Below are 17514 nucleotides of genomic sequence, written 5' to 3'. Positions count from 1 at the left end.
GTGATAGTGTTGGAGCTGTGCTCTGATTTCATTTATCTTGCCTTTTTAAAAATAAAACAAGGTTTTGATATTTCTCGGTTGACGCGTTTCCGTTTTTAGGTGACGATATCCAGACAGACACGAGTGAAATTTCAGTGTAAACAAAGGTTTAATGACATCTTAAGTTAGACATTTTAAATATTGTCTTGTTTTCTTGGCATAAGTTGATGTGAGGTCCAAAGTCAGCCAACATTTATGATTTAATATTAACATTTGTTCAATATTAACAGAATACAAGGCAGATGTTGAATATGAGGTTCACATAACTTACAATCCAAACAAAAGTACATTTACCTAAACGGATATTTCATTCTGTAAAAAGAATCCTAAAATTTCAGTCAGTGGAAGCTTTCACAAGTGCTCGATCCATGAACAGTTGGCACATTCGTATTCTAGCAAGTCTCAACATCGGGTATACATTCAGATGAGAGGGTAAAAAAGTCACTGACGTGTCTTCCACTGCTGTGGGGGTTGGAAGAAAAGTGGTTCCAAGACTGGAGCAGGTGCCTGCTTTGTCTGCAGTGTGAAATTGCTGGGACACAGTATCTTAAGTATCCAAGTTTCTGCTACGTTACAGTTCTCAAACCTGCTGAAATAATGGCTGCTACTTAAAAGGCATCGAGGCAGATCTAGCTTCACACCGACGCCTTGTCAGCGTCACTCTCTCTGCTTTATATGCAGTGGGAAAAAAAAATTGCTTCTTTTTATACAGGAGCTGAAATATCCAATTACCTGGCACTACCTCATTATGGTGCTTACTGACAGATGTTCATGATCTCAGGACAGTAACACTAGATTTAAGACATTCTGAAGAAACACAAACTCACCTTTGTAAGTGGTTTTTGTTATTTTGTTAGCTGAAAGAGGATTAGCTGACCAGACAAGTGTCCCTTCTTTCATTATGATTATGACCTTAATGCATGTATGATTTTACCAGCTGTAAAACCTAAAATATAAATACACCTAAAATCCCATTTTGAAATTTTTGAACCTTGAGCAGTGAAATATTTACCAATCAAAATGACATCATCTCATTTCATGTGACTGTTTGCTCCAACAGGACAACAACATTCATGAGGCGTGCTGCATAATAACAAAACACTCATTTCATTCTTTTGACTTAGACTAAGCTCCGCCATCAGATTTATGTGCATTAGTCTATACAGTCTTACTTGTGCGTTTGTGAAAATACAGACAGTTAAAACATTTCAGTATAAAGGGGAAGAGTAGGAGGGGCAGAAGGAAGCTGGAAGATCCTCGAGGATAGAGGCTGCTGGAGAGTTAACCCGCAGAGAGTGAGCCGTTGAGTGGGCAGCACAGCTTTGCTACTTGGTATCTGGAATTTGGTGGTAATTAGGGTGAAAATCATCTTCCACCAGGACTTCCTAAGAGGAACCTACAGGGAGAATTAGAGAAATAGCCATAAACACATGCTTTACTAAATGCTATGGCACCTGTTTAAAATGGTAAATGGCCTGTATTTATATAGCGCTTTACATATCCAGTCATTCACCCATTCACACACTGGTGATGGTAAGCTACATTGTAGCCACAGCCACCCTGGGGCGCACTGACAGAGGCGAGGCTGCCGGACACTGGCGCCACCGGGCCCTCTGACCACCACCAGTAGGCAACGGGTGAAGTGTCTTGCCCAAGGACACAACGACCGAGACTGTCCGAGCCGGGGCTCAAACCGGCAACCTTCCGATTACAAGGCAAACTCCCAACTCTTGAGCCACGATCGCCCCATACATGCTAGCAAGATTCACAGGACCAGAGTCAGAGTAACATTAGTACAATCACAGGCTGACATTTGTCCTCTAGATAAGTCACTTTTTGTTTTGGTTTTTGATTTTTGTAGATGAGTCCATCTTTAATAGGAAAAGTTAGTTCTTACCACTCTCCTCTGGCCTGAACCGCCTCTCTCCTCACCAGCCTCTTCTTGTCATCCAGAGGTTTGGCGAGCGCTCGAAGCACTCGGGCCCGAAACGGCAACACCTTAAATCACACAGAGATAGGAGAAAAAAAATTGATAAAGCAATTCATATGTTAACATTACACTTTTTATACAAGTTTCCTGTTGAAAAAATGTTGGGAAAAGTAAAAAAAAAGAGAATTATAATCACAGCCTTAAAGAGGCAGTTCACCACGAAATCCTGTTATGCTCACGACTGGGTGACAGGATCTAAATATTAATGGTGCCCATCTAGGCTGAGCTGTAATGTTTCTCATTGGTTTAAGTACACAATAGACAGAAAACAGGTCCCCACATGGAGCTGCTCACAACAAACCTCATAATTTCTAGAGAGAAACATCACTGCTGAGCTTCTCAAATATTTTTTATGGCACTTTTGGCAACCAAGTACAAATGTCATTGATTGCACGCAAAATCTGCACTATTTTCAGGAGGGAAAATACAAAAATTTGACTTTTGGTGAACTGTTGCTCCTCTTATGAGGATCAATAGTCCCAACATGATGACAAAATCATAGCTTGTAACTCTCTGAATCAAACAGTCCTTATTCAGCTTTTGTAAAACTATAAAAACACTCATTTCAATAAACAGGTTACAGTTTTTAAAACAGTTAAAGATAAAACACACAAATTAAGAATAAAAAAAAAGTTCTTATGAAGGTTGAAATCAAAGTATTCAAAGATGGTAAGTTTTACCTCATGTACAGGGAAGTGGGAAAGAGTGCTGATGCAGGACAGCGAAGCAATCCGTACACTCTGCAGTTTAAAGGAAAATACTGTGATCATTTAATTTATACACTCCAATAATGAAGGTAGGCTTTTATAGAGCACTTGCAGCATTAAATACTAAAACAAAACAACAGTTTTCACTGTAATCTTGAGGATCCTCTGAATAGTTACTGAACAGACAGCTAGTGATCTCACTAACCATAGCTGGACTGGAGATGAGGGCCAACAGCCTGTTGATCAAAGCTTCCAGCTGCTGTATGAGAACTTGTGGTGGGTTGACGAGGACAGGCTCCAGACAGGACAGAGTTGACAGATGAATGTCCTGATCAGGACACGACAAGGCCTCCAGCAGCAGAGAAAGAAGCTGCACGGGAACAGGAAGAGGACTTTTTGATGATTACAGGCACCTACCAGCTCGAGTCATTTCTTACAAGCATCAGAGCTGCTCAGTGTTACTCACCGCTGGAAGTTCAGTGACTTGAACCTGCTTGGGCAGCTTATTGACGATGTTAGAAAGAGCTTTCAGGTAGTTGGGCTTCTTCTCTGGTGGAAACACAAACAATACACAAAAACCCCAAAATATTACATTCTGAATCTTGTATATACACTGATCAAACAGAGTTTAAAGCATGGAAAACTTTCCGTCTTCATCAGTTTTTGGTGACAAATTCCAGCAACGATCAATTAACTTTTCAATATATACAGTGCTGTAAAAAAGTGTTTGCCCCCTTCCTGATTTTTTTTTCTAATGTTTGTAACACTTAAATGTTTCAGATCATCAAATATAACACAAGTAAACACAAAATGCAGTTTCTAAATGAAGGTGTTTATAATTAAGGGGGGAAACAATCCTACATGTCTCTGTTAGAAAAAGTGATTGCCCCCCCAAACCTAATAACTGGTTGGGTGAACCTTAGTGGCAACAACTGTAATTAAGCATTTGCAATAACTGCCAATGAGTCTTTTACAGCACTGTGGAGGATTTTTGACCCACTCATCTTTGCACAATTGCTGTAATTCAGCTACACTGGGGGGGTTGAGCATGAATTGCCTTTTTAAGGTCAGGACTTTGACTAGGCCACGCCAAAGTCTTCACTTTGTTTTTCATGACCCATTCAGTGGTGGACTTGCTGGTGTATTTTGGATCATTGTCCTGCTGCAGAAAGGATACACACCTTCCAAAAAGTTCCGCTTTTGTCTCGTCAGGCCACAGAATTTTTTCCCCCAAAGTCTTAGGGATCACCAAGATATTTTATGGAAAATGTGAGACTAGCCTTTATGTTTTTGGTCAGCAGTGGTTTTCTCCTTGATACCCCCCCATATAAGTAGGCCATTGTTTCTCAGTGTCTTTCTTATTGATGAATCATCAACTGACTTTAACTGAGACAAGTGAGGTCTGCAGTTCTTCAGTGTTCAGTGTATCTCAGGTGTTTCTTGAGATCGTGGCACGATGTGCTGCTTTTTGAGATCTTTCAGCCTGCTTCACTTTGTCAAACAGCTTCTACTGAAGTGATTTCTTGATTCAACGGGTCTGCCAGTAATCAGGCCTGAGTCTGTCTAGTAAAACTGAACTCAGCTTTCCACAAATTTGGTTAATCACAGTTAATTCATGGTTTACCAAGAGGGGCAATTACTTTTTCACACAAGACCAGGAAAGTTTGGACTTTTCTCCCTTAATCAATGAAATCATCTAAAAACTGCACTTTGTATTTACTCGGCTTAACTTTGTCTAATATTAAAATTCTTCTGATGATCTGAAACATGCAAGTGTGACAAATATGCAAAACACTAGAAAATCAGGAACATTTCTTCAGGTATCAGGTATTTTTACTATTTTCCTTTCTGTCTCTGTCCACAGAAAATATTGGTGCAATATTTGCAGCATTCAAGAATAAAGAGCTGTTAATTTTTTTTGTTTCTAAATATTAACGGGGACCTATCACCAATAATGTTTGTTTTGTTTAGGGTGTCTGTCCTGGTGCCTCTACCTTGTGGTGCAGCGTTAAAGCCTTGCACCAGCTTGGCTGAGTTCTCGCTGAAGAAGCGCTGGCGGTACATGATGCGTACATCAGCGTGGCAAGCTCGGTTCAGTACGTCAGTGGAGTCGCTCATGAGCAGAGAGAAACCGTCTGCCGCCATCGGACCTAAATCAGCATCGTCGAGCAGAGAGAAGAGCTGCAAGGAACACAGGGAGAGACAAGGTTTTAAAAAGGAGAATAACACCGAACGTGTTTTCCACTTCACGCTGACACAGTAAAAGAGTGAAAGCTCCACCGTGTGCCGCTCACAGTTTTGTACCTTGTCGGTCAGTGTTGTGAACAGAGGGTGGTATCGCAGAAGCAGAGCCTTGGCAACCTGCGGACAAGCACAACCTTAGTATCATTCTGAAAAGAAAATTGTAAGGTGAGTAGTGAAACAAGTAAAAGCTCCTAATGCGCTGATCATTAGGAGTGAGCAGTACAGACAGAGTCACTCTTACCCAGATCATAAGTGTGAAGGCCTGAGTGCGAACAGAGGAGGAAGGTGAGTCCAGCTCGCTGCACACTCGCTTCATCATCCTCTGAATTAGGCTGTCGAGGGAATCTCCTGAAGAAGAAACCGAAACTGTTTTAATAAATGATCTAAAGCTTTTAGATTTAATAAAAGCCGACCTGTGACAGGACACAAACTGACCCTGTGGTTTCTTGTTGACCAGGCCAGCAAAGCACTTTGCAGCCGACGTGTATGACAGCGGGTGGCTGCAGGCGCAGCTCATCTCCTCCAGTGCCGACAGCAGTTTGTCGATCTGGGGCACCTCCACCTGCAGACGATACTTAACACTGTCAAAACAAACTTCAACATACATTTCCTAAAAGTTTTTATTTCTTTCTTTAAATTTAACGGAAATCTGAATTAGGTGTTTAACTTGAGACTCACGCTGCGAGGTAGAGAACACACACTGCCCATAAGCAGACAAACCAGCCGAGACAGGCTCCAGGAATCCCCCTCCTGCTTCTGAGAAAGGTAGTCACACTTGTTACCTGAGACGTGGTTCCAGTTTAAAGCTTCCTTCTACTCATAATGGGATGTGAACGTTGGCATTAATGTGCTTTCAGTACTTCTGTCAGCTGCTCTTTTTCTCAAGCCAAATAATGGCTAAACACACATTTAAGAGTTAAACAAATAAAATAAATAAATAAACAAACAAATAACTTTTCACTTGAGCTTTTCTGAAATAAAAACATTGTAGATCTAAACATAAAAGTAAAAAAAAAAATGCATATACCCAGTTGGGGGTCTAGGTTAACTGGCCCATAGGTGTGAATGTGACTGTGAATGGTTGTTTGTCTCTATGTGTTAACCCTGCGATCTGTCCAGGGTCACTGCCTCTCCCCCTAAGACAGCTGAGATAGGCTCCGTCCCCCACTGAAGAGAATGGATGAATGGTATGTACATTTATGACCCTGTATTTAGTTCTGACATTGTTTATTTTAGAAAGCTAAAAAAGTCTAAAACACAAGAATTCTTCATTCTAATTCTTATGTATTTTTTACTCATCCACTGTATTTCGTTCAATCAGAAAAAGCCATTCAGAACACAACACTGCCTTGACATTTGTGTTGACTGCATCAGTTTGTATACTGTCTGATTCTTTATAAACTCTAATTATATAGTCACTAATATTTAATACATAAAATAAATGAGCACAGACAAGACCTTGAGAAGCTGCATGTGTGAAGGGAACGAGTTGTCAGGCAAAAATGAGACATCGCCATCCAGGAAGAGAGACACAGCTCTCGACGCCGTCTGCCCCGCCAGCCTGAAAGGAAGCCACACACACCTCATCAAAAAGTACGCTCTGCATTGTGCAAACAAATCAAAGGCATTCACAAAGAAGAAAAAAACAGAAACAAACTGTGAAACAGACAGGAAATAATATATTTAGATCAGCAGGTGTGACACAAAGGAGGAAATACAGCAAGTACAAGCCACATTTAGTGCAACTTTGTTTTGTACATATCTGCATTTAGAGACACTAGGTGTGATAAGAATAACAACATTTACTATGTAGATGTGTAAATGTGTCAAAAGACAAAAATCAGGCCAAGAAGTGAACAAGAATACTGACGTGGGCTGCAGTCTGGAGCAGGAAGTGCTGATGACAGGAACCATGGCAGACAGGACCACCTCCTCTACCAGAGGACTACGAGTTCCAGATGATCCCTCACCTGGGGAACGATTTTTTTTTAAGTCGGGGGACTAAATGTTTTTGCCATGAACACGTTTTACAAATGAAAGCTCAATTCAAATCCTTGTTAGAAAAATGTAACTGTAGCCTCAGGACTTAATGGATAGAAGTCTGTTAATTCATAAGTTATACTGAGCAGATTCAAATTACAACTATTTTGATGAAGTAAGATGAAGGTGGTCAATCACTGATCCTTTCTTACCCTGCAGTGCTGCCTGGAGCGCCAGAGACAACAGGTGTGGGATGAAGACGTCGTGGAAGCAGCGCCCCGCTTCCTCGCTGTCCTGGACCCGCTCTGCTATTCTCTGAAGGCTGCGGCACGTCAACACCACCTCATCCACCGAAAAATTAACACTACCTGAAATGAGCAAGATGTCACGGAGGTGTTAACCTTAGAGTATTTCATAGGATAACAACACATTTTGGTAAAGCTCTTTGAATTTGGAGACAAACTCCAATAAACTGATGTGTGATTGTAAAGTCGCACAATGACCCACCGATCAGTTATAAATAGTAAGCACTCGAGGCCAAAAAAAGCATCTTTTTTGCCAGATTACCTGTGTGTGCTGAACGAAGGACCTCCAGGAGGACAGGTGTGCTCTCCTGGACAACACTGGGTTGGATGGACACTGCAGCCAGAGCTGACAGACACCGCTGACGCACTGCATGATGGGAATGTAGTTCAGAAACCTCCTCTTGGTCTTGATTCATGGGCTCTGAACAGACAGGAGGACCAGGTCAGATAAACACTACTTGTATGTGTTCCTGTGCTTAAAATACGTGATATTTTCAGCAGCTTACCAGTAAACATCTCTTTCTTTAGTTTTGGAATCAGTTTAGTGATGACGAGTGCCGGGTGCAGCTGCGCTAAGGCTCCAGCACACTCCACCACAGCAAGACTGGAGGCAGAAACAAGACAAACACAAGACAGGTGTCAGGATGAACGTGATTCAAATAGATAACAGAGCGCATCAAAGAGAAACGAAAGCTCACCTGACTCTGTCATCCTCTTCAGTCAGCAGCAGTCTGGTCAGATGATCGAGAGCTAGCTCAATATCAGATTCTACCAGCAGACCTGAACAAGGGGAAAACATTTACAACATTTGTGAAAAATGTCCAACTCCGTTATAGTGCTTTAAGCATTTTTTTTTTTTTATTTAAGCACCTGCTTGTTGTGCCAGTGATGTGAGCACAGAGGTGGCAGTGATCTGCAGGCTGGAGTTGCTCTCAGAGAGAGCCGAAAACACGATGCTGCACAGAGCTTCTCGGAAGGCTAAAAGCACACTCTCATCTGAAGTAAAGAGATGAAACGCAGATACGAGAAACAGAGGTCAAAGCTGTAGTTCCCTTGATCACAGTCAAGCAGCAAGTAAACAGTTATCTTTTTTTAAACCACACTATAACTGTTTGAAGTTTGTGACAGTTACAGTGTAAACACACAGAAACAGACTCTGATTAAAGGTCAACAGCCGTAACCAAGTAAAGTTTTTCTTTGGTCACTGGACTGAATGTTTTAGCTTGACTCAAACAAAAGACAAACAAAACATGTTTGCTGTATATCAGCAAAGCGATGAAGTCCCGATTTGATCAGAGCCAAGAAGACTCAAATATTTACAGGATCGAGGACGTGCATATCTGAAACAAATGTAGAGCAGCAAATGAAGAGACCATAATTTCAACATTTTATGGCCGATGTTGAAGTTTAATGAGATGCAGCGGTGACTAGATAAGTGAAGAACAGCAGTGAACGCAGCGCTCACCATTATCTGAAGACTGGCAGTTTTTTACTGAATGGATAAATCGCTGCACCACCTCCAGTAATGTCCTTCTATGGGAACACTGCACAGAGAGAGAGACAGAGAGATGATTATAGACTTATTTGTGTTAAAAACAAAACATAAAATTCCAGATGTTAATCAAAGAAAACAGGGTCTGGAGTTCTCATACAACACATTCTCTCTACTCTACCCATACTTAAATAGCCAAAAATGTAGCTCATATAAACCAGTTAAACATGTGGACATCAGCTGTCTCTATTACCTGTGTTCTGTTGTTATATTGCTCAAGCAGAGAGGGCATGACAGCAACTGTAATGATGTGACTCGCCCTGGTGGAGGCGCTGCAGGCGGCTTGGAGGAGCTTAGCGCTCGGCCATACAAGCTTTAAGTCTGGTTCACACAGGTGATGTTTGCAGTCTGAAAAAAGGATGACACAGTACAACACAAGACAGCTTTGAATGTCTCAGAGACTCATTAATCAAAACTGTATGTAACAATAAATACTGATTTCTTCCAATAAAGATCCATTAAAGAACCACTGACAATTACAGTGTGTTTACATTGACTGTATAGACTGTAAATAAAAGATGGACGCAGTAACTGTGACATCACCCTCAGTTTTTCGGGCTCCTCATTATAAAGCCTCAACATTAGCAGTTTAGTCACTGCACTGTTGTTTTTTCTGGAGCTAAAGGTGTTTAGTATTTAGACAAGAGGGTGGGGTGCGCTAAGTTATTAGCTAATGCTAAGTATAAAAAGCACATACACCACAACAAAGGCCTGGCAGAGAACCCGTGGCTACAGCTATCTGTGTAGACATCTGTCAATCAAGGAGGCCACGACCCTAACTTTACAACAGTATCCAAATATATCTGCTGTATTTAAAAAGCAGGAGGCAGAACACTTTTTCTAACAGGCTGTAAAAAATGCATTTTCATGGTGTCATGTTGGGAATTTTAACACTGAAGTCAGCCTCAGGGGGCCTTGAGAAGTACCAATTTTTCCATAGCAACTGACTGTCGCCATAGGAGTTGCCAACAGGGATCTAGACCTTTGTGACAGGGCCCTAACACTCAAATACTGTATTTTAAACCCAACTGTACAATCAATCTGTTAGACAGTAAATATGATATACTAATTATGAAAAAGCTGTGGGTTTAACTTTCAGATAACCACCGTGGTATACACAGTATATATATAAAAAAATGTTTCCTGCCAACTTCCTCCCCAGTGAACTGTACTACATAGTGCCATATTCCTCCTCATCAGTATTTAGAATTTCATTTCTATGTTTCTTTCTAGAACAAATGTACCTTTTTTCACATTTTCATTCATGCATAACAAAGCTGCATTTTACCTTTGAGAATGAAATCCAGGAATGTGCTGAGGGAGTCCTCAGAGTCAGAGCTGAGGACTGAGCGAGAGAGACAGGAAGTGAGTGCGGTAAGAGCAGCGAGGCCTGCAGACTCAATCTTCTCGCTGGAGGTTTGAAACACCTGCAACGACACAACAAGCGCAACTTCACTTGACTCTGGTGTTGTTAGTTAAACAGCAGTGAGGTCTTCATTGGCTTAATGCTACAAAAGAAACCTAGTATTTCTAGCATTCGAGCTAGAGATTCACATTCACACTCAAGGCCATAACTTGGTGCTTCAGAAAGTACTACTGGACTTAAATGTGCCTATTTTTTTTTAATCAGGGTGGAGTGGGTGAAAAAGAGCTAAAAACAGAAATTAAAATCACACCACACCCAAGAAAGACAAGCTAAAAGATATTAAAATATGTCTTTACAGAGCCAAGGCACAAAATACACAAGTACTACTGCTATTTACATTTAAAAACTGATCTCAAACAGACCTCTCTGCGTACTGATGTCCACAGTCCCTGCAGGAATTCAGCCACATGCTTATGTTCATACTGTGACACACAAGCAGCCTGAAAATGTAAAAATAATCACAAGTTATCTGCATGACTCTCTGCACTGGACCACTTGTGACGAACGACTCTGCTGCTTAAGGGAATCGTGAGCTGTGCATCATTCACCTTTACTCATGCATAGTCTGTGCAGCTGACAGTCAAATGTTTATATCTGAACTGTAAGCTCCTGTTTTAGCTGGAGGCACACAGCTAGACATGAGTTTCTCACCAGAGTCTGCAGCGAGTCCAGCTTTGCACTCTGAACGTCTGAGTCCAGCTTCTCGATGAGGAGAGGTAAGAGAAACTGTAAGATAGCAACAAATATTAGAGCAGAAGCACTTCGTTTAGTTTGCTTAGGAGCAAAAGCTCCAAAACGGAAAATTACTAAATAAATAAATAAATGAATACATAAATAAATAAATAATACTTTCGCTCACCTCTGCAAATTTTGGAGTCCCAGTAAGGACGGCCCTCAGCGCCTGAACCAGTTCCTCCCTGGTGATGCCATGTGGGTCATTAGGAGGCTGAAGTGGGAAGAGATATAAGAAGTCTATTAAAACATGCAGAACGCTACAAACATTCACAGATAATGGAAAGTACATCACGTCCCCTCCCAGTGTCCTGTCCTTCTTCAGTGTGCTATCAAATAATGAATCTAAAGACTCCAATGTAAATCTTAAAGATGTGTTCTCTTTTGTTATACAAGCACCGAGATAAATATTTCTGACAAACACAAATATACAAATGCAGAAACACTCGTGTTATTGTGGAACACTCGCTCTCACTCTATAGCCTCTGTTTGCATTTCATTTAATACCTGAAATAATACATTAAAAATGTAATCCCAGATACCACTGATCAGTCATTATCGACTGGCAACTAATTGTGAAGCTAAAATGCAAAAAGTGCATAAAAAGCATTTGCAGTAACAAAAACATAATATTCCAGGAACACGCTTTGCCGATCTGATCAGCTGTTCAAAACACCTCCTACGTTGGAATAAACGTCAGCACGACCTATCTGATGTCTGCCATTACCTGCCCGAAACTGGAAGTGAAGTCATTTTCGCAGAAAATGTAGTTTTTTTTCCTATAGGGCATTTACAAAGATAGGCTGGTGTTTTTAAAATTAATCTTTGGGTTTATGCCTTTCTGTATAGTTTCTGGGATGCTTAGAACTCAAATTACACTGTTGGAAATAGTTAATTTTGATGCACATGCTGTTATTTTGCAAATTTGCATTATAATATTTATTTTTGTTTTTCCTGCAGTATATAAAAATTGGTGTATCTCAAAAATAAAACTGAAGACGCTCAAAATAAATTTCCTGTGGTTGGAAACTTTTTTTGTGCAACTTTTTTGCATTTATAGTTTTGAGGGATATACCTCTGAAATTTCTATAACTAGAAATATGTGTAAAAAAAACCCCAAATTAAGTTTTTTTGTAGTTTATTGCACTTTTTTGCAATTTATGTAGTTACTATGTAATATGTAATGCATACATATTATTAACATTTGGGATATAATGTTTTATTTATGTATAGCAACTTGAAATACTCCCAAAAATGGCACTACAGCATGTAAAAATATCAAGATAAGCTCTGACGGACTTGGTTCTATGGTAAGTCTTAAAGGGTTAAACTTCAGCTCTCTGTCTTATATTGCTTTACACCACATAAACAATATTTATTACACGCTGTTGTCACATGTATGCCGGTTTGGCCTACAAGGAGTTCTAACATCATTAATTTCCTCAACCAATAATTCTAACGAGGTTGCTGATGAATTCGTTTTCATCAACAACCCTTCCCCCCCCCCAACAAAAAAAACGCACAAGGACAAAAACTACAGTGAATGAAACTAAATAATGTTTTAGTCAGAAGATTAGGATTAAAGCTAAATCAAAATTTGCTGTCAAAATGGTCACTAATTAATGAATCAGTAAATATAATCATTATTAAATATAGACTAAGAATATAATAACATGCTCATATAGATCAATGCAACGGTATAATAACAGATTTTTTCAATCTGCCGACTGATGTGTTGGGATATATTGTCTAAAGTGTTCATGCATTCATCAGTGCAGACCATAAACTAATGCTGATCATGCACCGTTTGTGTTTCCTCTTCAGTTTAGACTGATGAGGGATGCTGGCTTTGAATGCTTAATAATACACATAGTTAAATGTGCCTGTTCTTATACCTTACATGATGTTTTATGTCACATACACAAACAAGCTTTGTGCCCATGTGCTGCTTTGCTCCAGAGAGACCTGTGATGTTCTGTGACATCGAGCTGCTTTTCACAAGCAGTCGCTGCATTATTATTTCCTACAGAGTCTGTCTGAGGTCACAGGAAGTCAGTGATGACATTTATGTCTGCTACACTCAGTTCTCGGTCCAAACCAGCTGAGTAAACAGGGACTTACTGGAGAGAAGTCGATTGGGAAATAGCAGGACGTCACTTCAAACAGCTCCTCTGTGAATTTACCTGAGACAGCAGATAGGAAATGAATGGGAGTTACAGTTTCATCACTGTGGCAGGAAAAGGGTGAGCTGCAGGTCAGAGATGGACAGAAATACAGAGGTGGTGACGTGAGAAGAAATTATAATGTTCTCACCGAGATCATAGCCTCCGTGAATTAGGTTTTTGGCAATCTGAAAGGCCAACAGGAGGTTGCGAGGATCTCGCTCCCCGTCCATGGACTGCACAAAACCGAAGACAAAGTCGGCACCCAAACCCTTAAGCTCTGTAGGAAAACGAAGCAGGGAGACATCATGTGAAAAAAAAGAAAAGAAAAAGAAATGAGTTTTGCAACACAGCTGAGACAAACACTGGTTTACACAATGACTAACAATGGCTTGCATGGTAGTGCCATGATAGAGGAACTATACAACCAACCGTCTCTTCCTCAAAACTAGGAAAGCTGGTGAGGGTGTATGGGTGAAGCTTACAACCATCTCCACGTGGGGATGATTATTATTTTCTCTATTACTATCAATAACTCGCCGGTCTCCGTTTCTTCTTTTGTGAAAAGTTTGGGTGTCATCCTCGACAGTATTCTATCTTTTAATTCACACATTAATAATGTCACTCGGTCTGCGCAACATTAATCGTCTCCGTCCTTTTCTCACTCCACATGCCACTGCCAGGACCCCTTCTATTCACCACATCACCCGTCCTGCAGCAGCTTCATTGGCTCCCGGTCAAATATCACATCAATTTAAAATACTTTTGTCTACATTTAAGGCCATTCATCATCTCTCCCCTCCATATCTCTCTGATTTGGTTCAGATCACCATTCCGTCTCGGTGTCCTAGATCCTCTTCTTCTCTTTCTCTCTGTCCCCTCCCTTATGTTGCTTTTATTATTCTGCTGTATACAGTGTCCTTGAGTGCTCTGAAAGGTGCTTTCAAATAAAATGTATTATTATTATTTTTTTGTATGAACAGCAAAAGAAACCCCAAGAGTAATTTTGTCATGTGAATTTAAAATATTAAAATGGAAGAAACAAGTAACAGCAGCTAAAAAAAAAACCAATGGTACTAAGGGGATTTATCAGTTTTCTAATGATTTTTTTTTTCTTTTCAATCATTCACTTCCTCTTATTTAACTGACACACACACACACACACACACACACACACACACACACACTGACTGCTCCCCTCATGCAGCACCTGGAGCAGCTGTATGACACAGTTTCATTCACTCAGTCAGACAGCAGATATCAAAGCTCATATCAGAATGCACTCATTCACAGGTGAGTCCATCTTTACAAATCGTATAATCCCAGACTTTTATAAATCACTCTTTGATGACTCTGAATGCTGTTATTAGTCATGTTGATTTTTATCATATTGGAGATGAAGAAGAGTGTAATGATTTTTTAGACTCTGACAGTATTCTAAATATAGTTTAAAATAAAGTTAATAAATGTATTCCAAGGTGCTGCACATCGACAAATCACCTAAAAGCAGCCTTACTGGGTCTGATTAATATCACCAGTTTGTAATTAAACTGTGTTATCTACAGTTGCTGTAACCTGCATGTTGTCCCTGTCAGGTCAGCTGAATAATGAAGATTCACTACTCATTTAAAATCTGGTTAGATCCCAACTGTTTTTTCAAAAAAATATATAATAATGAAATGATTCTGTGTAAATGAGTAAACATCTCTGCTGTTAAAATCACACTTTTCCCCTCTTCTGTTTTTTTAACGAAAACAACACGATCCAACATGACCCACAGAATTAAACAGGAGGGTCTTGACCGTTGCCATGGTGAACATAGTCTGGAACCAAAAACTCAGAGCTTACATTTAGAGTTTGTTAAATCTGCTTTCTGGAACAAAGCCCAGGTCACAGTACCATCCCTCCTGTAAACATTTCCAGTTTAACAACTGGTAGCTGAGCACAAGTATTTCACTGTCAGCCCTCCATTTGCATCTTTTACAGTATGGCTGTTATCCTAAAATATTAGCCAAACAGAGGACAGTGTGTCAACGCCTTCCATTACTGCTGTGAGATTGCCCGACTTTTAAAGCTCATGCTTAACTCTTAAATCACTGGTTACTTCAACATGACCTGCTTCCTTCCACAGAGCTTTCTGTCTCTATTAACTGAGGTTTTGTGAATCAAAACATAATCTCTTACCCGCCTCTCTGGTCTCCATGATGTTGATAAGCATGCTGTAGACACATGCTCTCTCTGATAGCATCAGAGACTGCAGGGGAAATAAATACATTTGTTATTAGTAGGAACAGTTTTAGATGAGTCAGTTTTACCAGCAAAAACAATAACAGAGAGGAAACAAGAACATCTAACAAGTGTGGCTAGATGTTTCCGACAGTGTGTTACATTAGGTTTTAAAAGCATTAATGTCGGAAAAATCAAACAACTGCGAAACTAGGAAAAGTCATAAAACGTCCACTAAAGTCAGAATAAACAACTCAGACAGTCGAACTGTTGATATCATATTACAAAAAAAAAAAGTGGAATGTAAAATGTGAATTGTTTGGTTAATCATAATAAATTATTTGATTAATGGTGAAAACTCATGCACTGCAAATTGCTTAAATCTAATTTCTAACATTAGCATTTTGTCATAACCCTCCAAGTACAGTGATCTAGATTAGTTATAAATGTAAGGTGATTTATTTATAAGCAACAACTTGATCTTGACAACAATTTCGGTTAAGTAAAATACATAATGCAGTCTTTGTAAAATCCATATTCTCTTCAATTCCAACTTTAAAGAACACAAACACATCAAAGCTCACAACTAAGTATTGAAACTATGAAATTATGTAGGTAAAAATCAATCCAGCACTGTTGTTATTCCTCACAATAACACTTTAAATGTACAATATGACAGTCTCACCTGTACATGGATGTCCTGGAACACTGACCTCAGCATGGACACAGCTGAGCCAGGAGGCAGGTTTGTACATTTTGTCTGAATGGGGGGAAAAATGCACATTAAAAAAAAAGAAAGAGGAAATGCATAACCTGCCTCACATTTGGAACTTCTCAAAAAAGTCCCCCAGCCTGAAATAAAGTTACAGATTTGAGCAGAAACAAAATGTTTTCAAAGAACGACTAACCAGCGCCTTGAGCCCCTTTAAGACGGGAGGTGTGACGACATAATGATCCTTCAGACGGTTTTCATAGAAGGCAATGAGCACTTCCACTGTGGAGAAGAACAGGAAGAAATGCTGAGTGCTGATCGCCCCTTGACATGAATAAGCGTCATCGGAAGACATATATGGATATAAAAATGCAGTTATTTGAAAGCATTTTTGATTTGTCACTTTGCACGAAGCCGTACAATGCCAGCACAGTATATGGAAGGAGAAAGGTGTACCTTCTCTCTCTGTAAGATCTCCATAGCACTCCTGCAAAACCTCAGAGAGCAGATGGACTCCTCGGGCTCGAGTGTGAGGCTGAGAACTGGTCAGACTGGACCTTTAATAGGAAAGGGAATGAAGATAGAAGTTGGTATTAGATAGGAATGTAATTGCAAACTCTGGCTGATATTTTCCCCTGACATGACGATGAAGATTGCTTACCCCAGTGCTTCCACCAGCTGCAGAACTGTAAACTTCCCATCTTTGACACCTGATCAAAAAACCCCCAAATAAGTTTAGTGAAGTGGAGTGATGCGCTATCGCAATGCAAATACACGCATGCTCTAACTCTAGTAGCTGTACCAGGTTATAACTCAAAGGTAAGGCCACAGGGTTCATTGACAGGGTACTTCTACACAAACACAGCAGCTAGCAAGCAGCATGTGCTTTAACCGCTGCGGACTAGCATCAAATTAAGAGTCCTTGTGAAGAGACAATGTGTTCAAACTTGATGCATACATCCAGAATGTGCATTTACGCCAACAAAATGAGCAAATATATTTTCACGGCGAATGCTTGCTCTTTATCTTGCGGTTACAACACTACACAGGATGTTGTAGCGCTAAGTTAGCTAGTTAACCATCACGTCTCGCTGCGCATCCTCGAAGAGCAGCTCTACAGCCTCTCCCGCGTTACTTTTGTGAAAAATGCATCGTAAATGTCACCGGCAAACCGCGACGAAAGCCTTTTACCTTTTGCCGCATCTTTAGCCTTGCTGTCCTGCAGTCCAGACACAAATTCCTCCACCAGAGACAGCGCCAAGGTACTCTCCGCAGCCATCGTGTCCCTGTAACTACTTCGCTGGCACTACGCATGCGCGAAAACTTTAGGTGAATCGCGAAAAGCGACTGGTTTTAGATTATAATCTCATAAAAATATAACCTTTAAAAACAGTATAATATTATTTCCACACAAAACAGTGTCTTTTCATCTTTATAGA

The 17514-nt window shown here is 40.2% G+C and overlaps 1 protein-coding gene across 3 annotated transcripts; it reads right to left on the bottom strand.

Annotated features, from left to right (window-relative positions):
- Window positions 1–226: 226 nt before the first annotated feature.
- Window positions 227–17473, bottom strand: mms19 (MMS19 homolog, cytosolic iron-sulfur assembly component). 3 transcript variants are annotated; one of them, XM_003438539.5, is made up of 31 exons: window positions 17267–17473; window positions 16737–16785; window positions 16532–16632; window positions 16272–16357; window positions 16049–16123; window positions 15322–15391; window positions 13289–13417; window positions 13097–13158; window positions 11103–11189; window positions 10895–10969; window positions 10606–10683; window positions 10106–10244; window positions 9011–9165; window positions 8731–8809; window positions 8136–8261; window positions 7964–8045; window positions 7772–7869; window positions 7528–7686; window positions 7173–7328; window positions 6851–6950; window positions 6439–6541; window positions 5659–5736; window positions 5416–5542; window positions 5222–5328; window positions 5041–5097; window positions 4731–4917; window positions 3203–3285; window positions 2942–3106; window positions 2710–2769; window positions 1937–2037; window positions 1405–1435 (listed from the first exon to the last, which is right to left on the bottom strand). In XM_003438539.5, exons 1-31 carry the CDS (start codon window positions 17352–17354, stop codon window positions 1405–1407), a joined length of 3093 nt encoding a protein of 1030 aa, XP_003438587.1. In that variant the 5' UTR covers window positions 17355–17473. The 3 variants fall into 3 exon arrangements, with proteins under 3 accessions (XP_025765601.1, XP_003438587.1, XP_025765602.1); XM_025909816.1 differs by having other exon boundaries at window positions 227–1435; window positions 16272–16632; XM_025909817.1 differs by having other exon boundaries at window positions 5659–5730; window positions 16272–16632.
- Between the last annotated feature and the right edge of the window lie 41 nt (window positions 17474–17514).

This window comes from Oreochromis niloticus, linkage group LG8, assembly GCF_001858045.2.
Source record: "Oreochromis niloticus isolate F11D_XX linkage group LG8, O_niloticus_UMD_NMBU, whole genome shotgun sequence".
NCBI classification, from domain to species: domain Eukaryota; kingdom Metazoa; phylum Chordata; class Actinopteri; order Cichliformes; family Cichlidae; genus Oreochromis; species Oreochromis niloticus.
The sequence above is the reverse complement of the archived record's forward strand: the minus strand, read 5'-3'. Positions and strand labels throughout refer to the sequence as shown.

Coding starts and splice junctions, on each gene's coding strand:
- mms19 (XM_025909816.1), bottom strand. CDS start 17,354: ATGGCTGCGGAGAGTACCTTGGCGCTGTCTCTGGTGGAGGAATTTGTG. Junction 11,190..13,096: donor TCCCAATCGACTTCTCTCCA/GTAAGTCCCTGT, acceptor TTCCCACTTCAG/CCTCCTAATGACCCACATGG. Junction 7,870..7,963: donor GAAGAGGATGACAGAGTCAG/GTGAGCTTTCGT, acceptor TTCTGCCTCCAG/TCTTGCTGTGGTGGAGTGTG.